The sequence below is a fragment of the Vombatus ursinus genome, unplaced genomic scaffold (genome assembly GCF_900497805.2).
Source record: "Vombatus ursinus unplaced genomic scaffold, bare-nosed wombat genome assembly UNPS02014813.1, whole genome shotgun sequence".
In the NCBI taxonomy this organism is placed as follows: domain Eukaryota; kingdom Metazoa; phylum Chordata; class Mammalia; order Diprotodontia; family Vombatidae; genus Vombatus; species Vombatus ursinus.
In genome coordinates this window covers 35,174,256-35,198,344 of record NW_020954591.1, presented here as the reverse complement: position 1 = coordinate 35,198,344, position 24,089 = coordinate 35,174,256, and the positions used below count along the sequence as shown (strand labels likewise).

The 24,089-nt window shown below is 41.7% G+C and overlaps 1 protein-coding gene and 1 pseudogene across 1 annotated transcript in view; one reads left to right on the top strand and one right to left on the bottom strand.

Annotated features, from left to right (window-relative positions):
- Positions 1 to 24,010, top strand: part of PKNOX2 (PBX/knotted 1 homeobox 2) — a 347,095-nt gene extending 323,085 nt beyond the window's left edge. Inside the window, exons 11-13 of the mRNA XM_027835120.1 lie at positions 19,405 to 19,481; positions 20,559 to 20,737; positions 21,773 to 24,010. Of these exons, the coding sequence (XP_027690921.1) occupies positions 19,405 to 19,481; positions 20,559 to 20,737; positions 21,773 to 22,005 (489 nt within the window). The 3' untranslated portion in view covers positions 22,006 to 24,010. The remainder of the gene's footprint in view (positions 1 to 19,404; positions 19,482 to 20,558; positions 20,738 to 21,772) is intronic.
- Positions 13,879 to 14,533, bottom strand: LOC114054401 (annotated as a pseudogene).
- Positions 24,011 to 24,089: the final 79 nt, after the last annotated feature.

The following is a 24,089-nucleotide window of genomic DNA, read 5'->3' as shown; positions in this document are numbered from 1 at the left end:
TGAGGGCATCAATAGCTCTATGAATTAACTTAATAGAGAGAAGAGGAGACTCTTGAATGAAGTATGATTTTAAGACTCTCCCATCTCATCTGATAACCTGTTCATTCTGTATCTGTGCACACTCATACACTGTGCACACACAATGAGATATACAACCACAGCCGTAGCCACTGACCTTTCACTTGTAGAGATTAAGGTTTCATTACTCTCCTAATATGAGATAGAGGATGCTAACAGTTAGTCACCTGAAGATACATGAGAGTAAGAAGGGAGACCACTATTAGCTATGAAACCTGTGTCCTCTCCCTCTGGTCCCCTTCCTTTCCTTTGAACTTTACCCCCTGATCATTCCATCTTAGCACTATGCCAAATTCAGCTACCTATAGTTTCTCATATGTGACTCTGTCTTCAGCTAAATTCTTGGATTGAGTCCAATGGGCCACCTAATTCCTCCCAGACTTGTTTGTCTGTTTCCCTACATTTCTGGAAATATACTTATCATCAGGTTTATCAGCCCTTGGAATTTGGAACTATGCTCAAAAAGCCATTAAATTGTGCATACCTTTTGACCTAGTGATACAGCTATTAGGTCTGTACCCCAAAAAAAACAAAGGAAGAGAAGAACCTATATGTACAAAAGTATTTCTAGCAGCTCTTTTTGAAGTGGCAAAGAACTGGAAACTAAGGCAATGCCCATTAATTGAGGAGTGGTTCAACATAAGTTATGGTATGTGAATCTCATATAACACTCTTGTGGTATAAGAAATGATGAAGGGGCTGGTTTCAGAAAAACCTGGGGAGACTGATGAACTAATACAAAGCAAAATGAGCAGAACCAGGAAAACATTTTATACAGTAACAGCAATATTGTAAAGATTATCAACTTTGAAAGTTACAATTATGATCAATATAATGACCAAGCAGAATTCCAAAGGACTTATAATAAAACATGAAACCCACCTTCACAGAGAGAGCTGAGTGACTCAGAGTGCAAATTGAAGTTTTTCTTTTTCTATCTCTCTCTTTCTCTCTCTGACATTGCTGTTGTGACAATTAGTTTTTCACGACTATACGTATTTGTAATAGGGTTTTTTCCTTCCCTTCTCAATGGGTGGGTGGGGGAGAGGTAATATTAAACTGAAAATAAAATAAAATTGAATTTAAAAAAAAGAATTATCAGCCCTTGGTGTTTAGCTATTGATTGGGAAGAGGAAAGGAGAAGGCTGTGGGAGGTACTGGAAAGAGCATAGGATTTAAGGTCAGAGCCCCTGGATTTGAATCCTTCCTGTGCTACTTAGTGCATCTATGACCTTGGACAAGTCATTCGCCCCTCCCTGGGTCTTGGTTACCTTGTCTTTCAAGAGAAAGTTGAACTAGATCTAGAAAGTCACTTTTAGCTCTCAATTCTATTGTCCTTTTGTCCTCCTTCCTTCCCCCATCCCTTTTCCCTGTTATCTTTACTCTAAAACGAAGCTAATGATTTAGAGAGCTTGTAAAGGAGGTTTTGCGCCAGTAAAGTAAGAGTGTGAGTGTGTGTGTGTGTGTGTGTGTGTGTGTGTGCAGGTACGTGCACATGCATGTGTGTGGACACAGTGAGGAAGGCAGAGGAGGTGCCTTGAGTTCCTCTGAATGAAGAAAGGGGGTGGAGTAACACAGCTAACCCTCCCAGACTAGTAGTCTTCACGAACATGGAGCAGCAGCTTCACAAACATACACATAAAGATTATACCCCCTTTTCCAATGCTGTCTCCTTTTTTATAACCTACTTAGACACAGATATTAAAGTACTTCCCCAGTCAGTGTCCTAGTGATAGCTTTTAGCTAGGTGTGAGGGAGTATGTTATTCTCCTTTCCAAGGCCTTCAATGGCAAGCAGGCCCTCATCACCTCACAACTCAAGTCTCTTCCCCTGTCCAGTCCAGACCTGTCCCAAAGCACAGGTCTGATCATGTCATCCCACCCCTCAGTAAATTCAAGGAGTTCCCTATTATCTTCATGATCAAATAAAAAGGCCTATAGAACCTGACCCATTCCTACCTTTGCAGTCTATTTATTCTTTACTGTCCTCCATGTACCCTGTGATCCATTGATGCCGGCTTCCTTGCCTTTCCTCACACATGATGCTTCCTACTTTTTTCTGCCTCCTGGATTCCCTGGTTTCCTTCAAGTCTCAGCGCAAATTCCATAAGGAGTTTTTCCTTGTCCCCCTTAGTATTAATGCCTTCCTTCTAAGATTACCTCCAATTTATTCTGTTTATATCTTGTATGAACATAGTTATTTGCATATTGTCCCCTCCATTGGATTGTGACCTCCTTGAGCCAGGGACTCTTCTTGCCTTTTTGTTTTTTTTTTTATCCTGAGCACTTAACATAATGCCTGACGCATAGTAAACCTATAATAAATGCTTCTTGGTTTGACTTAACCTTGATAGATGAGAAGGGTTGTTCTCTGCTGGTCCACATAGACAAGGAAACTTCAACAGCCCAGCCTATAGGGATCCAACTCCAAACCAAGGGTGGGGAACCTTAGACCTCAAGGCCACATATGGCCTTGTAGGTCTTGGGGTGTGTCCTTTTGACTGAGTCCAAGTTTTACAGAACAAATCCTTTAATTAAGGGTTTTTGTTCTAAGAAGTTTGGATTCAATCAGAGGGCCGCACTTGAGGACCTCGAGGGCCTCATGTGGCCAAAAGACCACAGGTTCCCCACCCCTGCTCCAAACCCTCATCCCTTTTCCTCGCTCCCTTTCAGGAAAAAGCAAACATAGCAGCTTCAGGGAGCTGATTAACTGGGGGTAGACAGCTGTCAGCAATGAAGAGGGATGGGAGGAGGGCTCGACTTTCTAAACAGTAAACCAGGAGAAGAGTCTTGGCAACATGAGCTGAAAGGTTATTGGAGACAATGAGGCAAAGCAATATCCCCAAACTTCCAGCACTCTTGCCTCTGCTACCCACTTATCCTGTGACTGATGAGTGCTTTTCCCCTGATTCACAGTCCCTCAGATTTCCCACCTCCCACCCCTTCAATGAGAGGGGAAAACCCTGGGAAGTTGTTATAACAGAGCTAACACTGTGCCTTCATTCTGTATGAAATGCTTCAACTTCCTAAACATTTCAGCTTCTCAGAACTGGTCCAGGAGACCTTACCATTGATCCTAGAGCCTTTCACAACATTTTAAATTGACCCACATTACTGAACATATGTGCCTCACGGAATGCTCTGGCCCTTCATCTTTTTTGGTTCCCTGGGCCCAAAATCTGAGCCCCTTTCCCATTTTTTTTGCCATTGCCACTATTACAAGTGACCACAAGATGTATTAAGTACCTACTTTTCCTTACCTTCTTAGGTGCTGGGGATATAAGAAAAAATCAAGCAGTCCCTACACTTCATGAGTTTGACTTCTCTTGACGTCTCACTCACACACACACACACACACACACTGCCTAATTGGGCATCTTTTTCCTCTTTTCCTTCTCTTCCTGCTTCCACAGACTCTAGACCACATAAATATATTTTTTTCAGAGTTTGTTTCTAAGGGAAAAGAATAGTGCACAAGTTGAGAAATAGTACATTAGGGAAAAGTAATTGGAAATCAAGCTACATAATTCCAAACTGTTTGGCACTTGGCCTCTAAGCTGGTGAGTCTAGGTTGGTGACCTTCGCCTATTTGACTTATTCATATTCCCTCTAGACTGGAGCATCTAGACTCCACCTGGTCCCTGGACAAGAATGACATTTTCATGGGGCAGCTAGGTGGCACAGTGGATAGAGCGCCTGCCCTGCAGTCAGGAGGATCTGAGTTCAAATCTGGCCTCAAATACATGACACTTACTAGCTGTGTGACCCTGGGCAAGTCACTTAACCTCAATTGCCTCGCATATATACATAAACAAACAAATAAAAGAATGACATCTTTATCAGAACACCCTCAAGTTGATTTTAAGACTGGACCCTCTAAGTTGGTTGAATCAAGCCCTTAGAAACAGTTCTTTTTTCCCGCTCAGTCAGTAAGTTTCCTGATGATGTGGTGGATTTTTGGTCTTCTATCCCCATGACTATGGAATTTGTCAGTTAACTAGGCATCTTCTCCCCCCCCCCCCAAAAAAAAAAGTAGTTAAAACATCCTCTTAAAGGCATCAAAATGACGCAGTGGATAAAGCTCTGGACTAGAAGTCAAGAAGTCCTGAGTTCAAATCCAGCCTCAGATACTTCCTAACTCTGTGACCTGGGCAAGTCACTTTAACCACTGTCTATCTCGGTTTCCTTATCTATAAAAACAGGGATAATAAAAGCACCTACCTCTCATGATTGTTGTGAGGATAAAGTGAGATGATATTTGTAATATACTACAGAGAGGAACTATTTATTTAAGATTTATCTAATCACCTCAATAAATAGACTGTACCACCTCCTCCACTGTAAACAAAGATCAGCCCTTCCAAGTAGCAAAGAGGAATTGCATTACGGGGGTCTAAGAATTAAATATTATGAAGTACTTTTGGATAGTAAGGAAGAATAAAGTACAGGCTGCTTTTTGTGCTTAGGATAACCTGGTTTTTATTTCAAGCATTGGAATAAGTAGTTAAGGGAGTGGAGGAGAGATTTTCCTAGGAAGTGTCTACCTCAGTGACTACTCAGGTAAAGAGGGCTTCTGTAACTGAATCCCCTCTCCTCACCCCTTTTCAAATCCCACTTAACGCTAGTGCCTTTCTCCTGAGATTACCTCCAAGTTATCCTATATGTATCTTGTTCATATATCAATACCATTTGCCTGTTTCCACACATTAGTGTGGACTCCTAAAGAAAAGGGACTGTTTCCACCTCTCTTTGTGTCCTCAGCAGTCAGCATGGTGCTCAGCACGTGGTAAACACTTAATGTTCATTATTAACTTGGCCCCTAGTTTGTCATCCTCTTGTTAAGGGCCTTGATATTCCAGGGAGGCCCAGAAATCTGCCCCGAAGGAACTTTGAGACTAGAAAAGACAAGCCCCTGGGCTGGATACAGATAGGGAAGTATCAGGCTGTGTCAGTAAAGTCATACTGTCTATATCAAGGTTTGTAGTGATCATCCTGCTATAGTCTTCCTTGGTCAAACCTCAGCTGGATCACTGTACTAAGCTCCGGGTGACGTGTTTTAGGAAGAATGTTGACAACATGGAATGTAGGTCCAGATGGTGAGGGAACCGAAGACCAAGCCATATATGGATCAGGTGAAGAAACTGAGGGTCTTTGGGCTGGACCAAGGCTTAAGAGGGGCTTGATAGTTGTATGTTAATGGCTGTTATGGGAAAGAGAATTAGATTTGTCCTGCTTTGCCTTAGAGAGCAGGACTCTGAACAGCGGTTAGAAGTTGTGGGGAGGCAGATGTCAATACAATGCACAGAAAAACTTCCTAATAATTAGAGCTATCCACATGTGGAATGGGCTTCCTTGGAATGTAGTAGGAGTCCCATTTTACTAGAGATTGGATGACCACTTAACAAATACGCCTGCGTCAGGGAAGTTTTCTTATCATGATAGGATTAGTTTACATCCCCTCAGAGGTTCCCTCCGGTTCTGATATTCTGAGATTCTTTAAGGGTTCAAAGTAGTTAACCAAAAGCGTTAGATACTTGAGTACATATTGTTTGACATATAATTTGCACTTTGCTTCTTTAATTATATAAGCAGCATGTTGTACTTGATGTACTTAACTCTTGACTTAGAATGAAGTAAGTTGAGGTTCAAATCCCATCGCTGACACTATGTGACCTTGGGCATGCGCTGTGTGCCTCAAGAGACTCCTTAGGAATCATTTTTTTCCATTATAAATAAACAATTTGGTAGAAGGAGTTCTCAAACTAAGAATTTTTTAAAATTCCAGGTTGGTCCCCTATGTATCTATATTAACCTCTTTCAACAGCTTCTTCTTTTTCTCCACATCAGAATTGCTCCTTTGTTGTGTTTTCAGAGTTTCATTCTTGAGACCTTCCCATCCCTTCCCTAACCTTAAATCCTGTGTGGAATTTTAGGCCATGGTATCATTAATGATCTTTTCTCTGAACCTTCTGAAATCTGCTTTCCTCAAATTTAGAGTGCAGATCAAATTATTTCCTACTTTATCATAAATTGTAAATTGGACTATTAAGTGGTCACTTAACCACCAAAGTTTCTATTACCTCTACACCTTCCATCAGTCCCTTCTTATTGGTGAGAATGTTAACCAGGATAGAATTTCCCCTTGTTCATCTTTCTGTTTTGTTGGCTCATCCTTTTTGAAGAATTAAATTGTACTTAAGGGGCTAAGCTAAGAAATACTTAGTTGCTGTGCTTTTTACAGAGAGAAGTCTCTAGCACATTATCTGGATAATTGATGTCCCCTGTCTCTATAATATCATGCTTCTGTGCCAAATTTGAGATGTTCTCTGAACTTCTCATCTATTTCCTCTTTGTATCCAGTTGGCCTATAGTCAATGATAATATCATTTCTACCTCCACTACCTTTACCAAAAAGCTCTCCACAATATTTCCTTATTCTGACTCCTGTATTTCCTTAAAGCAATGTGTTTTTTCTCCTTTAATTCAATTTTATTTTATTTTTATTTCCAAATTCTTTGTCCACATCCTTCCCTTCTATCACCTGTTGCGAAGGGAAGAAAAACAAAAAACTCATTACAAAATATGTATAGTCATGCAAAACAAATTCCTACATTAGGTATCTCAAAAAGAAGGAAAGAAAAAATAGATGAAAATATGCTTCAATTGAGTCTATCAGTTCTCTATCTGGAAATAGAAAACATGTTTTATCATTACTTTTCCGGAACTGTGGTTAGTCATTGTGTTGATCAGAGTTGCTAAGTCTTTCAAAGTTGATTGTCTTTATAATATTGTTGTTATTATATAAATTATTCTAGTTCTGCTCACTTTACTTTGTATCAGTTCATACAAGTCTTCCCAAGTTTTTCTGAAACCATTCCCTTCATCATGTCTTCTAGTACAATAATATTCCATTGCATTCTTATGTCATAACTGGTTTAACCATTCCCCAATTTATTTGTAACCCCTGTCCTAGTTTCTAATTCTTTGCCACCACAAAAAGAGCTGCTGTAAATATTTTTGTACAAGCAATTCCTTTTCCTTTTTCTTTGTTCTTTTGGGAGTATAGACCTAGTAACAGTTTTGCTGAAGTTAAAGATTATGCCAAGTATAATAGCTCTGGGGATGTAGTACCAAATTGCTTTCCACAATAATTGGATCAGTTCATAGCTCTACCAATAGTGCCTTAAAGTACACAGCCCCTCCAGCATTTGTCATTTTCCTTTTTTCTCAACTTTACAATTTGATGGATGTCATGTGGTACCTCTGTTTTAATTTGTATTTCTCTAATTATTATTGACTTAGAGCATTGTTTTCATATGATTATTAGTAACTCGGATTTCTTCCTCTGAAAACTGCCTATTCATATCCTTTGACTATTTATCAATTGGGGAATGGTTCTTATTCTTTTACATTTGATTCAGTTCCTCTTAGGAATAAGACCATTATCAGAGAAACCTGCTACAAAGGTTTTCCCCCTTTTCCTGCTTCTCTTCTAATTTTAGCTATGTTGGTTTTATTGTGGGAAAACTTTTTAATGTTATATAATTGAAATTGTCAGTTTACCTCCTGTGAACCTATAAGTCAATCTTAAAATGCAGGGCTACCCTAGTGCCCCTGATTTTGCCTATCCTTATTCTTTTGAGTAGAGTATAATCTTCCTGAGCTATATCCTAATTTGGGTATCATACTGTTAAAGTCTCAGTGATACCACTGAGGTCAAATTTGCCTGCCTGCATTAGGATCTCTGATTTATCTTACTTGTTAGTCATACTCTGTCAGTTTTTATAAAGGCATCTTAGACCATGGGTCTAATGAGTTACTGGCTCCTTCCTTGGATTTTTTGTTTCCCGAGAGCTATCTCAATACTATTCTCCTTCCAACATTGTAATTGTAGCTATTCATTATGGTATATGGAATGGTGAATATTTCTCTCTCTCTCTCTCTCTCTTTCCCTCCCTCTCTCTCTCTGCCTCTGTCTCTGTCTCCCTCTCTCTCTCTCTTTCTTCCTCCCTCTCTCCCCCTTTTTCCTTCCTTCCCTCTCTCTCTTTCTCTTTCTCTCTTTCTTCCACCCCTCCCCTTTTTCCTCTGTCTTCCTTTCCAGTTTTTTATTAGATTCTCAAGAATCCTGACAAATACATTCTTATGAGCTCTTAAGTACATTCCATCCTGGCTTAAGGAACCTGTCATTTCTATAGTTTAGCCATAATCCAGAAAGCCAAATCCCATTTTCAGATACCATCTTCTTAATCAGTTGTTCATTTCCCTAATCTGCTTTTTAATTCCATTGTCTTCTGTGGGAATCAGTGAGGAAAACAGTTTGTTGTTCAGTCATTCCAGTCATGTCCGACTCTTCATGACCCCATTTGGGGTTTTCTTGGCAAAGATACTGGAGTGGTTTGCCATTTCCTTCCCCAGCTTACTTTACAGGAGAGAAATTGAAGTAAACAGGGTTAAGTGATTTGCTTAGGGTCACACAGCTAGTGAGCATCTGACGAAAGCACTCCCTACAAGTTTCAAGTTCTCAGTTTCTTTCCCAATGCTTTATCATATTTAGAAATGCTTTCTAGGTTCTTTTTGATAGTATCATTTACACCTATATGAATCATTAAAAATAGGTAGTCTGGTTTGACAGTTAACCTCTCTGAGCCTCAGTTTCCTTAATGTAAAGTTACATTAAGGGTTAATGTAAAGTACAATTTTTGAAAACTCTGGAGCATTATATAAGTATGAACTAAGGAAGAAGGACTATACCGTGAGAGATGGGGAGGACAGGATCTCTTCCATATCTGGCCATCGTTTCCCCCCATTATTTTTCTCCCACTCTGAGAAATCAGATTCGATGACTATTTATAACAGTCTTTGGGGGGGGGGGGAATCCACAGAAGAGTAACATATACCTTGAAGAGTTTATGTGAAAGTTCACTACTTTGCCTTAATGATGGTGGTATGTGTTGGGGGGGGTGCAGGGATTGGCACAAACAAGTAAATTATAGGAACAGATTATATGTATGTGAATTTTTATTTGGCAGTACTACCTTCAGCCTATCTAGTTCTAACAACTGCTTACTGTAACTTGGACTGCTGCCACAGGGATAGACCTTGTTGCATGCCTGTGAATCTCATTCTTGCACACTCCACACCATAATGGCAACTCAGGTGTTGTCCTTTCTAGGCTGCCCTTTTTTCTTATATCCAAGGGTGAGCTGCTGGTAAGTGTTTAACAACCTACTCTTTGGGGGGAAAGTGTATACACCACACTCTTTAAGCTTAATCTGCATTGTTCACATTTTTTCTATCACTTTCTTAAGTCTAGACCATCATAAAACAATAAATCAAACCCTAATTTATATCATTATCTGATTTCCTAGGTGTAAATGCCCACACTGAAAATTTGACAGTTGTTCTCTCCAATCAGTGTAAAGTTGTATATACCCCTGCCTGTATACCATTATTCATTTATAATATTTCACACTTCTCTAATATAACCCAATGTCAAATGGATGTTGAGTATATCCTGGTATTTACTTCAGCTCTGACACATTTCATTGGACAAGGATTATAAATTAATTAACAAATATTTTTCAAGTACTATATGTACTTGGAAGTATTAGGACTATGAGAAGATAAAGAGCACAGACAGTATCTGATTTTCATATATTCATATATTTTATGCATATTTATTCCTATATGGACGTGTGGGGGGGGGCACCATGACAGGGAAAGAAGTTCAGAAAAGGAGATAGAAAGATCCTGAAGACAGTCGATTTCCAAAATTTGACCTGGGCTAATGGCCTTGCTTCTGGCGAAGGAAGGGAAAAACATTTCTTTCAACCGATGGGTTGAATGCCTCCTGCATTCCGTAGTCCCCAAACTCAAAACTGAGGCCTATACTCTTAGTACTTGAGTTTAATAAAAGCAAATAGTTCATTTTGGCTAGGAGTGGAATTTAACCATCATTTTAAACTGTTTCTTTAGGAAGATAAGATCTGTGTACCAAACAAATGACTTGCTAAATGAGCTTCTTCAGGAGAGTACCTGTTTAATAGATATGCACCCTGCCCTCAGAGAGCTTACAGTTTAATTGAGGAGAAAAAACATAAACATGTGAGACAATGAGAGGTCAATAAATGACAGTGTATAATTAAGTGCTAACTGACATGGTACAAATAATGTGTTCTAGGAATTCAGATAAATGAGAAATAATCTGGCTTAATCTGCCTAGCTGTTCTTATAAGACAACATCTACAATACTGTATGGTTTGTCAAACAACATCTGTAGTATTGTGTCCAGTTCTGCGAACTGCATTTTAAAAGGAGGCTGTAATAATGTTCAGAAGAGTATGACTAGGACAGTCAGGGGTCTAGACACTGTATCCTATGCGGAAAGATTGAAGGAAATTGTGATGTTTAGTCTGGAGAATAGAATACCAATGTGACATGATCTCTGTCTTCAAATATTTGAAGAAGTGAAAAAGGAATTAGATGTATTCTCTTTTATCCCAGAGGGCAAAACTGGCTTTTATTCATCCAAATGTTCAACTGATATCTGGAAAATGCTCTTTGACCTCTAAAAGATAGACAATGCAAGGTCTTTCTGTCTCTGTCTCTCAGTCTCTCTCTCTCCCTCTCTCTCTGTCTCTGTCTCTCTGTCTCTCTCTCCCTCTCTCTCTCTCTCTCTCTCTGTCTCTCTCTCTCAAAAATCCTCTAGGGAAAGAGGCACATTTTTCCTCCATTCCATTTCAGATATGAAATTTAATTCTTTCCAAAGCTATACAGCAGCACTGTTGGAACTGAGATGAGAACTCTAGTTTTGGGTCCTAACCTAGCAACTACTAGACTACATTCCAGGCCATGTGAAAGCCTAAAAGGGGGAGTAGGGGGTGGGGAGAAGGCTGCAGACCTTGAAGACTCAGTTTGAAAAATGGACAGATCAAGATTTATGAGCCACACAGTAGCATCTGAGAGAGGCCATTAGTCTACAGAGTCTGTGACAGGAGCTGGAAGAAAATGTCCCTGGTATATTTGCACAGGAGACTGAGGGATCCCAGGGTGTTAGGGAAATGAATTCCATTTGAAAAATGGAATATATTTGTATGTAAGGTGGGGGTGGAGGGAGCAAAGGTACATGAAGGCCATCACCATCTATCAGAGAATAAAGTGTAGCTTATAAGAGGTACAAATATTTTACAAGTCTATAGACCTACTCCAGAGTCCAGTGACTGTTTTGTTTTGTTTTTTCTTTTTAAAAATTTCCTTTTTCTTATTATGATCCTAAATGACAAAGAAAGGAGCATGTCCATATGAAAAATAGAAAAGGAAAATTGCATATGAAGCTGTGAATTTCTATTTCATACAGCTTCCTTTTCCTTTTAACTGTAATCAGTTCAACTTGTAGTTTACAAAGTTTTCCTGCTTGTCTGTATTTCCTTCTGTTCTCTTCTGTGCATTTAAAAAAAAAATGCTTCAATGACTTTCTTTTCTTTTGCTGATTCCCCTCACCCTCCCACTTTTCCCCAATCCTCATTGGAAAAAGAAAAAATGTTGTAACCGATATGCACAGTCAAGTAAAATAAAGACCCTTATCCAAACCCATCACATCTTTGTCAGGAGGCAGCAAGACTGCTTCATCCTCAGTCCTCTGGAATTATGGTTGGACATTGCTTTGGTCAGAGTTCTTAAGTCTTTCGAAGTCGTTTGTCTTTACAGCATTGTTATTATTGTATAAATCATTTTCCTGGTTCTACTTGCTTTACTGTGCATGAAATTCTTCCTAGGTTTCCCTAATACTATCCCTTTTTGTCATTTCTTGTAGCACAATCGTATTCCATTACTTTCACATACCTCAACTAGTTTTAAGTTCTTTGCTCTAACAAGAGCTGATAAAAATGTTTTTGTACATATGGATGCTTTTCCTCTCTCTTTGCTCTCTTTGGAGTATGTCATTTGGTATTGCACAGTTTTATGACTTATGGGGCATAGTTCCAAATTGGTTTCCAGAATACCTGTACAAATTCAAAGCTCCACCAACTGTACATTAATGTGTTCGTTTTCCTGTAAATCCCCCCAACAATAGCCATTCTACATTTTTGTCATCTCTGCCAATTAGATGGGTGTGAAGTGGAACCTCAGAGTTGTTTTAATTTGCATTTCTCTAATCATTAATGATTTGAAGCCGTTTTTTATATGGCTTTTGCTAGCTTGGATTTTGTCTTTTGAGAACTGCCTATTCATATCCTTTGTCCATTTATCTATTCAAGAATAGCCCAATGATTTTCAAGTTTAGTATGTGTCACAGGATTTAGAGCTGGAAGAAACTTTAAATATCATTTTCAACCCCCACATTTTTCAGATTCAAAAAGTCCATAAGCTGAGGCTAGAGGAGAATGTTGTTGAGGATGCTGAAGAGGGGTTGTTGCTTGGTTACTCATTGAACTATATCCCAATGATCTCTCAGATCCCTTCCAACTCTGATTTTATGATTCTGTGGCTTGAGTGGACTAATATCTCAGTAAGGTGGAAAAGTCACTTCCTGTACTTCAGTTTAAAGATTTTATGAAGAATGGTAAAAAATCTGCTCTCTGACCTTGAAGGAGGAAAAGAATAATGTAGATCAAAGAAGTCAGTCTCTTTACAGAGTAATAGTCTTTGTAGAGTATAATATAATGGCTTATGGCAGTGGTGTCAAACTCACATAGAAACAGAAGCCACTAAACCATACATAAGGATTCCTGCAGGTCACATAGTGACTTGGAAAACCACATATTAATATTATCTATGCTTTATTGCATTTTTATTTATTTTGTTAAATATTTCCCAGTTACATTTTAATCTGGTTCCAATTGTATGTACTCAGGAGTATTGTGGGCCACATGCAGCCCACAAGTTATCTGCTTGACACTTTTGCTTATTGGACGCTGGCACATTAACCCCTGGTGAGTGCCCAAGGAAGGAGACATGATTTTCTTTTCTTTGTTTTGGAGGTGGGACCAATGGCTGCCTATCAGGGATTGCTAGTTAGCCAGGTCTTCTAGCTTCTTATAAGAGAATTTTATTTTTTATTTCTTTCAAGGAAAAACTAAGACTTTAAACAATGAAAAGTAGACCCACCAGCACTGGAAAACTTCTGCAGAGTGATTTGGGAAAATCCTTTCTCCTTTTCCCTCCTCCCCTACATAGCATCCTATGATGCATAGAGCTTCCAGGGCCTCAGACCCCTCACTATTCGTACTCCACTTCAGAAAAATGCAAAAAGCACAAATTGCCCATTTCCCCTGGAAAGTTTTCCTCTCTGAGCAGCATGAAGTCATTGAAAGGAAAGATGGAAGAGACAAAGACAAATTTAACCTTGTTTCATCATGAGTAAGAGATGACTTGGAAGTGCAAGGTAAAAGAAGGGAAAATGGCGGGGAGAAGGGAGGTAGATGAGTGGAATAAAGATATATTATAATGAAGTAGTTGCCTTTGTAAGTGACTGAAGGTCACTTTGTAAGGGACTGAGGGTGCAGCAAGAAGACTTTAGGTTAGATGCTAAAAACGAATTTCCTAATAATAATCGTTGACAGACAGACAGACACACACACACAGAGAGATTTTAAAGGACAATAATCAATAATGAAACTTTTCAAATTTTAATTTTTTTCCTACCAAAACAAGCAACATTTCATTTAAAAATTATACAAAGCACCTTCAAGCTTATCTTGAACTCTTCCAATCCCTTTTCAAATTGGGGTGCATAGCTAGTTTTTTTCATTGTGTTCAAACCAGCCAAGAGAGACTCTAAGTCCTTAAGATGAGTGAAGAATCACTTCTGCCAAGGAGTAGACACCTTCCCTACAAGTTGAACAGTGCACTCAGAAGAGCAGGCACTATTCAGGCTTGAGTAAGGCTTAGTTGATAGGGATGCCTTCAACAGAACAAACCAGAAAGGAATTTGAAACAGAAATGGGGACAGCTTACTCTCCATGTAGATAGCTAAAATTTGACCTGTATTAAGACTGGCTGCATATGAGGTTTTGAAGGCCAATTTCTTCATCAGTTAGTAAGCTCTGGAGTCCACTTCAAAACCATGCAGTTTGTTAACATCTCCTTGGAGTTGCATAGGCAGCATCCCCCACGATGAGACAGAGGGCCGTGGTGTGGCTCAACTGGAGCTTCCTTCATTCTTTGTACTTTGCCAATCATCACATACTCAAATTGGTCAGCCCTGGATAGCTGATCATCTGTGAGATTGTACCCCCCATCATCTATTCTAGAGTATCATTTTTATATAAGACACTAGCTATCACCAACCAAAACTTGTCACCAAAGTCCATGGGATATATCTGGACATTAACTTCTAAGAAGAGGTCCACTTGAAGGATTCACCATCATAGGACGACGGACATTCAGGCAAACTCGTTGCCTTCAGTGTAAATGTTCTTCCCTTTGAAGACGTCCTTGAACAAGATGTTGGTCATAGGGAGCCTGGAGGTGCACATGATGGAGCAGACTAACTTTTAGCATTTGAGGCCACTGCTAGAATCAGGGTCCCCCTACCAGACTTTTAAGAATAGAATACACAGATGTCTGGGAAAGGTAGGGGCCATCATACACAGAGTCAGGAAGACAGAAGTGAATTTCCGGAATTAGATGACTCCTTAAATCATGACAGCTTGAGGTGTCTGTATTTCTCTAATTTAATCAATTCTTCTATTCTAAGCTGAAAAGATTCTTTCCATCCTGAAAGCTTCCCTCTGTGTCTTAACCCCACTAGCACCAAAACAAGGGCAATAAAAAAAGTTCTTCAAAAAACAGAGTTGAAGTGTTTGAATTTTCCTCCCTTCCTTGGTCCTAAAACCTTCTCACCCCAGTTCTAGGGCTGTCCAAGGGCCAAGAGCTATTTTGACTTTGTCTCAAGAATCAAGCTAGATTGTTTTGGATGTCTTGCAACACTGGGAATGTCTGCCCAGCTTCTCTATCAATATTTTTCCACCCCATGCTGCTCACATAGTACCGGAAATGTGAAGGAAAATGTGATGAAACACATTTCTGGCTATGTTCTTCTTTGACAGCTTCTAAGTATTTAATCATATAATGCTTTGGGGCACCTTGCAAGGCAAGTCACTCAGGTAACAGCCCCTCAGTTTCAAGGAATCTGTGCATCCTTAAAACCAGAATTCATGGGCCCTTACCAATGTGTTTTTCATTAGTAGCTAGAAGACCCAGTTAGTCCAAAGCAAAGTCACTTAATGAAATGGCATAGGAAAAAAGTGGCAACAAATTTCCACCATTGGAATTGTTCTCTCCCACAAATATACATGACATTGGTGGAAAGGGTGGACACGTAGAGGAGGTCACACATAAGGAGCACACATTCAGATCACGTGTGCAGTCACCTCTTAATTCTTTCCAGGCCACTTATCATTGGTATTGTCATGTTACTGTGATGGAGGTTGCTACTATACTCATGCTCTGTGCTGTAGGCCTACTCCCTGTTTATTCCATAACTTCTGCTAAGTGCTTGTGCAGCCACTGCTGAAAATCTTCCAAGGAGAAGGAACTCATCACCTCTCGAGGTCACTCTTCCACGCTGGGGCAGTTTTAGTGGTTAGGCAGTTTTTCTGAACATCAAAGCCTAAATTTGCCTCTTTGTATCTTCCATTCATTGTTCCTAGTTCTGCCATTTGGGGGGCAAAGTCAGAACCCTCCTCCATGACAGCCTTTCAAATACCTGAACACAGCTATTCCAGATTCCTTTAGCTAATCTTCATATATATCATGAGATCAAGGCCCTTTGCCCAGCCTGCTTTCCTTCCTTTGGACACTCCTCAACATAGCAATATCCTTCTTAAACCAACATGCCCTAAGCTGAGCATCGTACTCCACATGGGGTCTGATAGAGCAGAGTACAGTAGGATTATCACCTCTCTGTTCCTGGAAGTTCTGACCCTCGTAATGCAGCCCAAGATGACATTAGTTCTTTTGGCTGCCATGTCCCACTACTGATTCCTCTTGAGCTAGCAGTCCACTTAAATCACCAAATCCTCTTCTGAACAAGTGCCATCTATCTATGACTCTCCTGTCTTATATTGGTGGAATTGATTTTTTTTGGTCCCTTGGTGTAAGACTTTATCTCTATCCCTATTGAATTTCATCTCAATAGATTCAATGCAATGCTCTTCAGGCTCTAGAGTGTTAGCTGTTCCTCCCAATTTTCTTACCTGAAAACTTTGATGGGCATACCACCTATGCCGTCGTCTGTGTCATTGACAGAAATGTTAGTACAGTTCCCTGGTGTGCTCGGCTGGAGCCCTCTTGCCATGGTGACATTGAACCAGTAACAACTACTATCTGGAATCTGGTCATCCAACTAGTGCTCAATCTATCTGATTGTATTCACCTCTGGTCCTTTTCTCTATCTTTTCCACAAGAATACTATGAGAGTTTATCAAAAGCTTTATTTAAATCTGTGTAAACCATATCCACAGCATTTCCCTAAGATGTGATTCTGTAATGTATATACAAATGTATATGTGTTTATATATAAATATTATCTGTGCATGTATATCATGCATCAAAAGGTCAAGAATCTGCTTTTTTCATTGTGTAAATTGATTCTGTTTCACTATCAGTCTATAACTTAAGAGATAAGTCTTAGGTGGCTGAGGCAGAGAGATACTGAGTGACTTGCCTGTGGTCATACAACTAGTAAATGCCAAAGGCAGGGTTGGAACCCTGGTATTTGCAAGTCCAGCCCTCTTGACTCAGTGAGGCTTCTTATTTTTTCATGTAGGCATACATGTATCCACCTTAAGATACCAAGCATTATTCATGCAAGGGAGGCCCGGAAATGGTTTTCTTTAAAAGCATTTAAAAGTAGAAGAGATTTTTCTCTTTGAGTTTCCAAACACACAGGGAATTCCTGCCTTTGACATTCCTTATGCTTGGAATACCCTCTTTTCACTTATGTGATTACTACCTAGCCTTCAAAGCCCAGTTGAAGCTCCATTTTCTATGTAAAATGACCAGCAGTTCCATAGCTCTGTGATAGCTCCCTCCTCTGAACTCCAATCACACTTACTGTTTGTGACAAACTGGGCACTTTGTATACACTGTTTTGTGTTGCCATTTTAATATGTGTATATACTGTCTCACTAACTAGATTATAAGTTCTTTGAGTGCCCAGGCCATGTCTAAATCCCCAGTCATTCATTCAACAAGCATCAGTTGAATGCCTGCTATGTAAAGAGCATCATTCCAAGAGCCTAGCACTTGCTAGGCCTTGCTTAGGGAGCAACTTAAAAAATGTTTGGTGACATGATGATTCAGTGATGATGAGGTAGACACCTTATAGATCTCCAGCAAAGTTACAGAACACAGCTTTCACTACCTGAGTAGTTAGTTCTATCTCATTGTTTCTTGTAGTTGTATGCTAATTGGACTTCCCTGAAATGGGAAGTTACTGGGTTCTCTGGGAGTGTGGGCTCTATGGAGCATTTCACATTGGTGTGAGGGCTACGGCATCTTCAGAAAAGTGTATGTATCATTCAGTGTGTATCATGTTGACTCTTTCACAACATGACCCAGTTCATAGCAAATAAATCCCATGCCTGGGACTCAGTGCTTGGGTTCAGCAGCTGCCTCTATCTCCCCTGCTCCCCAGGAGAGCCAGAAGCTTCTCCTCTGGGGCCCTAAAGCTGCTCCTTCCCAATTAGAAAGAAATTGGCTCCTGTGACATCGCTGTGATTTCTTCCTTGTTAGAGCCTTAATATTGTATGAATCATAAGTGTCATCTCAGTCTGTGAGGCTGTTGGGGTCAGAGCTGTGAATTAAACAACACAAAGTCCTGATTGTTCCCATCAGGTAGAAGCTGAGGGCAAGAGAACATGTGTCATTGTCTTGTCTCTGGTGAGGAGAGCAATAACAGGGCTGCTGATCTCATATCCTTTCTTCAGAGCTCTCCACACTGTTAACAACCTGGCATCAGTTTAGTTCTGGACAGTGGGTAGGCTGGGATTATCTATGTACTCTGCCTCATAGATTCCCTGAGGAAGATTTCCTAGGACCCCTGGCTATCCAGAGGAGATACATAGCTGCCATCCAGAAGTGATTGATACAAATTTTACAATTCCCCCAAGGTCCAGCTAAATCTTACCTCCATTCATTCATCAAGTACTTTTTAAGCACCTACTATGTGCTAGGCACTGTGTTAAGTGTTGAGGATACAAAGAGCTTACATTCTATTCATAGAAAACAAAATGTATACAGCTAAGGAAATAGAAAGTAATTTCTGGTAGGAGGCCAGCAGTGGCTGGGGGTATTAGAGTAAGCCTTGTGTCAGAGAAGGTGGACCTTGGGATTCTACTAAGTGGAGATGAGGGGGCATTGCATTCTAAGCAGGCAGGCATGAAGAAAGGAAGAATTTTATTAATCACTTACTATGTGCAAAGCATTGTGCTGAGCACTGGAGATACAAATAGAAAAGTAGGACTATCCCTGATCTCAAGGAGCTCATTCCAATAAGGAAGACAACACGTCAAAAGTTTCAGCTGCAAGTCAGAAAGGTCCGATGGTCCTTAGGTGCAGTGGCAAAGCAGATGGTGATGTATCTTCTTTCATGTCATTTCCACTGATAAAATTATATCATTTTCTAATGTCACTTGAGCCGTTTGACAGTGCCAAGGACTTTGATGGCAAAAACTTTCTTTTCTGGGTCCTCAGCAGCTGTGACAATAGCATCTACAGGTACCTGGCTGCATGGTAGACACAGAGAACATCTCTCTGACTCCTCCAGTCCACAGCGACCTCTCCCTTCTCTCCTTTCCTACTGCCTGCACCTCATGTTAGGTGACATAGGCTTTTCTTTTCTGCTCCATGTGTGTAAAACTTGTCTCCCAGAAAACCAGGTTCATAAGCTCTTCACAAACAGGGACCTTATCTTGTACTTCTCTTGTCTCTTCTCCAACACTCACATTTATTGAGCTTTTTATTGAACTGATCTAGGTCCCAGGCCCCTACTCTTCCTCTCCCACAAAGACTTGTTCCTGAATCATTGAGGTCACCAGGATAAGGGTTTGTTAGAGATCACCTGAACCCCACTGATGGCAGGGTGGGTACTTAGTGGCAAACAGCATAGGATCTCATGCAAAAGGGCACATACTCAAACGACTGGTACTCCCTCCAACCTTTAGAGTCTACCCTGCTTTGGAAGTAAAATCCCTAGGTCATTGTTCCCTGGCCACATGTGGCACCGGTCACCCTTCCTGACCAGCCAATGTTTGCTTGCTCACACTGCCATTCTAGACTTCAGCCTGTGCTCACTTCCTCAATCCGGCATGTTTCATTTCAGCATCCCTATCCTACAGAGGATGAGAAGAGGCAGATTGCAGCCCAGACGAACCTCACCCTCTTGCAAGTCAATAACTGGTGAGTTGATGAAACCTGCCAAGGGACCTCTTGCTCAGGCAGCAGAACAGCACAACTAGAGAGAGACTAGTTGGGGTCTTCCCCCATAGCAATCAGAAATATTCTGACTCATCCTCAACCCTAGTCCCAACCTTAAGCCAACCCAGCCCAGTCCCTAACCTTCTGTCTCGAGCCCCTGTATTGCTGCCATCCTAATCATCTCCATCCAGCCCTGAAACCCAAAATAGCCATAAATCATTCCAGCCTCCAAAGCATCTATCTATAGCTCCTCAGCGCCCCTTGCTGGGCAAATGTAGCAGAAAATAAATTGTCTGGGTTCTGCCTAAGAGGAAATTTAGCTCAACTGCCCTTCAGCACCAGAAATAGACAAGAAGAGTAGAATTCTTGGTCCAGAGACAACTTGAGGCCATATAGTTCATCCATCTGCTCCTAAGCAATACTGGATTTAAATAAAGATACAGCAGCCTCCAGGAAACACAGGGGAATGAGTAGAAAAGAAAGTGATTTCTCTCTGGAGCTGATGGTACCAAGAACCCTAAGGCCCTGGCCATGTTGACCTTCCCTATCTCCTGAGCTGGGCCTCACCACAGAAAATGGAGCCCTGGAGTCACGGTCCTTAGAGCCCCACACCTGTGGACAGAAGCTGGTTAAGGGGACCTGTGGCAGCATTGTAGGCTGCCTGGGGCCAAAGGCTGTTTTAGTCTCTGCCTTGCCCAGGCATTCCCAGAGTCTTGATTCCAGACAGGACCAAAATATAACAAACAGGTATACCCTGATCCCATTTTGGAGTTCCAAAGATCAGGTGGCACCCTAGGCTCTTTAAGAGACCTTGTCTTATTCCCACTGCTCTCCATCGTCAAACACCAAACTTCTCTGGGCCTGAGTCTCTTTTTGGATTCGAATAATATTCTCCTTTTACCTCCCATTCCCCTCTGGCCCTCTAATGGAGCTGGTAGTCATTCTCCCATTCTCCATACCCTAAGTTGTGCTCACACGTGTGTATATGTTGTCTGTGTATAAACACACACACACACACACACACATTAAATAACCGTGTTTTCACCTCTCCCTGAGCAGGTTCATCAATGCCCGAAGGCGTATCCTGCAACCCATGCTTGATGCCAGCAACCCAGATCCTGCCCCCAAAGCCAAGAAGATCAAGTCTCAGCACCGGCCTACCCAAAGATTCTGGCCCAACTCTATTGCTGCCGGTGTGCTACAGCAGCAGGGGGGGCCACCGGGGACAAATCCTGATGGTAAGGAGCTGAGATCACAATTGAGTCCATGGGGGAGAGGGGGTGCCCTGGTTAAGAAGGGGTAGAGGTTGGATGCTACAGACTATAATATGTAATTGTCTGCCTGGTGAGAATTTTGGTATGGGGATCTCAGAATATAGTGTGTTTAGTGAAAAGCATGCTAGGCTCAAAGTTATGAAAGCTGGACTCTGCTGTCTCCTCATCACGTGTATCTAGATAAGTCACTTTGCCTCTGTGCTTCACTTTCCTAATCTGTCAGATGGGTTTGTTGGAAGGACCCAGTGAGAGAATGCAGGTGTGTACAACATCAGTACAAAAGTAAAAGATACTTTGGGGGTCAGAAATTCCTGAGCACCCTCAGTGGCCAAGATACTTTTTGCAAACTATGGCTGTCTACAAATAGTGTGGCAGCTGGCTTATGAATGGGGACCAGAAAGAGCTTTGTATTCTCGGTTACGCCCATCATTCCCTTCATAGACATACACACTCGCACACAGAGAATTGTTCATTGCCTAGTACACAATGAATAATTCAGTGATCCAGAAATTTTATTGCTAACATACAGTGATGATTCTTTGTAGGAAACAGGGTGTTTGCTACAAAGTATGTGTCGTGTGGCATTCATGTATACCTCTATGTATGGTATATGATCCTCTTGAAAGGATGCATGTAAGATGAAGGCAGTATAGAATAGTGTAAGAACATTTACTGTTCTGAAGATTTCCCTGACCTGACTCCAGTGCTGGCTTTGACACTAAATGTATGACCCTAAGCAATTCATTCAATTTCTACAAACCTCAATTTTTTTCACCTTAAAACTGGGAATAACAGCACTGACCCTACCTACCTTACAGGCTTGTTGTGGGGAAGGCACTTTGTAAACCTTAAAATGCTATAGAAGTATGTCGCTGTTGTAGTGCATTTGTGCATATATATAGGTATAGATCTATATGATGGTAGAATGAAATGGACGTTTTCCTGACCTTCTCCCTGCTGCTGTGGCTGACCTTTACCCTTTTCTCCAATCCACCACAGGCTCTATCAACTTGGACAGTCTGCAGTCCCTGTCCTCAGACAATGCCACCATGGCCATGCAGCAGGCAATGATGGCAGCACATGAAGACTCATTGGATGGGACGGAGGAAGAGGAGGAAGATGAAATGGAGGAGGAGGAGGAGGAGGAGGAGGAGCTGGAGGAGGAGACTGACGAGTTACAGACAACGAATGTCAGTGACCTGGGCTTGGAACACAGTGACTCTTTGGAGTAGCCAAGGGGGCTAGTTGGCGCTGATTCCCCCACTGGGGCAAGGGCATGGGGAGGGGGGAGCAGGTGGGCAGCCCCCTGCAGAAAGTGTGGTCCTCACCTCCCAGAATCAGCAGCCAGAGGAATTGCAGACAAGTTCCCCTGCCCCTGCCCAGCCCCCCTTCCCCCAAACTGTAGAGGACTCCATTTGGAAAGTACCAGCCAAGCAAGCCAAGGGAGTGGACCTGGATGGAGCCTTGGCAACTGGGGGGCACTTACAGACTCCTGGACTGAAGTGAAGGACTCATGTTTACAGACCCTGGACCCAGGGACTGCTTTGGGTTTTTTCTGTTCTCTCCCTGTGCAGTTTATGGGATGGGCCATTCCCAGAAAGGAATTGGGGAGGGGAAGTGGTAAGGAAGAAACTAAAGGGTATTTGGACTCTATACCAAGGATGTTTTGACTCCCCTGAGGTCAGGAGAGACCAATGGCATTAACCCAAGGGGATGGTTAGAATTGAGGGGAGGTGGGAGCTTAAATTGGAAATTACAAAGCATGCAACCCAGAATTGGACAGACAAATGGGATTTGGGGTAGCTTCCCCCAGGGGTTCCATCCTCGTGTGAGTGCAAACTCTGACCCAGGACTCACCTACTCTATTGAAAACAGCTGCCGATGAGTAAAAGACAGGTTCGGATTAGGGAAGGAAAAACAACAGCTCCTTTGACTTGGGTTAGTTCTAGGACAAAAGCAGCGAGCAAAACCCAGGCCAGGGTCCATAAGAAGATAAGAAGGTAGGGTGCATGACCATTTCCAGCTGGGCACAGAAGACTCCAGATCCAACAGAAACATGGGGGTCTCAGATAACCACCTGGTGCTTAGTTGGTCATTTTCTTAAGTGCTCCAACTCTATATGGACCTGCATGGGGTGGGGTGAGCTTGATTTGGATTTTGTCCATATCCTCCACTCAGCCCAAGACATCTTTGGCTAGCTCTCTGCAAGAAGGGCCCCCTCCATAGGCTGGCCCAACCTGATCAGGCTTGTCTCCCTTGCTTAACACCCCATGAAATCAGAAGGATCTGTTTGAAGGAGGAGCCAGAGGCCAGGGAAGATGCTGTCTGTCCCCTCTTGTCTCCAGGCTTGTTGAGAGACAAGAGAAAAGGGAGCCATAACCCTGCTCCCTCCACCTCCCCATTCTTACCAAAAACGTGCATACCCACCTGATGAAGCTGGGGCTGTCAGGAGGAGGACAAGTTCTGCTCACCTCCCCATTCTCTCCCCCGCTCCTCACACCCTCCCTCCCAATCTCCAGGCCTGTGAGTGTGGCCCTCTCCTTCTCCTTGTTACCCCCCATGGCTGTGAATGGCAGAACTGAACATAACGTGTGTTTTCCATGGGATTTAATTTAATGGACTTGCAATTACATTTGTAAATTGTGCATTAGGACATCTTCAGCAGCAGGATGTGGGTGGCTGTGTTGTTGCTCAGCCTGAGGGGAACCTTGGGCCTTTAGCTTCCCCCACACGTATACTTTTTGGGCGGGGGGGGCGGATTGGTAGGACGGTCAGTCACTTCCCTGAGACCGCCCTGAAATGAATGTATTTCTCCCCCAGAAGAGCTGATATTTAATGTTTTAATAGGGATTTTTGAAAAACAAATAACCTTATTTATAATCTGGGTGATCCAAACAATCTTTTTTTACTCCCTTTTGATGCCATAGGTAGAGAAAGTCTAGCTTTTTTGGAGTGAGACTTTTGCAATGTGCAGTGGGATAAAATACATTTCTTTTTCTGGTTCATATTCCTTGTTAAACACACACCACACACACATACATACACACACATACACACATACCCTCCCATCAACAACATGACCCGACACTCCCACCCTTCTCTTACATACACATAGCCCCAACCCTGCCCCTCTTCCCACTCCCTGCCTAATGTTATGCAACCCTCTTCTGATGTATCCACCAAACAAATACTGGACACGAAGGCGGAGTTTTCAGTAAATCTTAATACCTATCTTAACCTTGTTGGCCAGCTTTGTTTGTCTACTGATGCTGCTCCCTCCCTTCCCACCATTGTGCCTTTTGAAATGAGGTAAAAT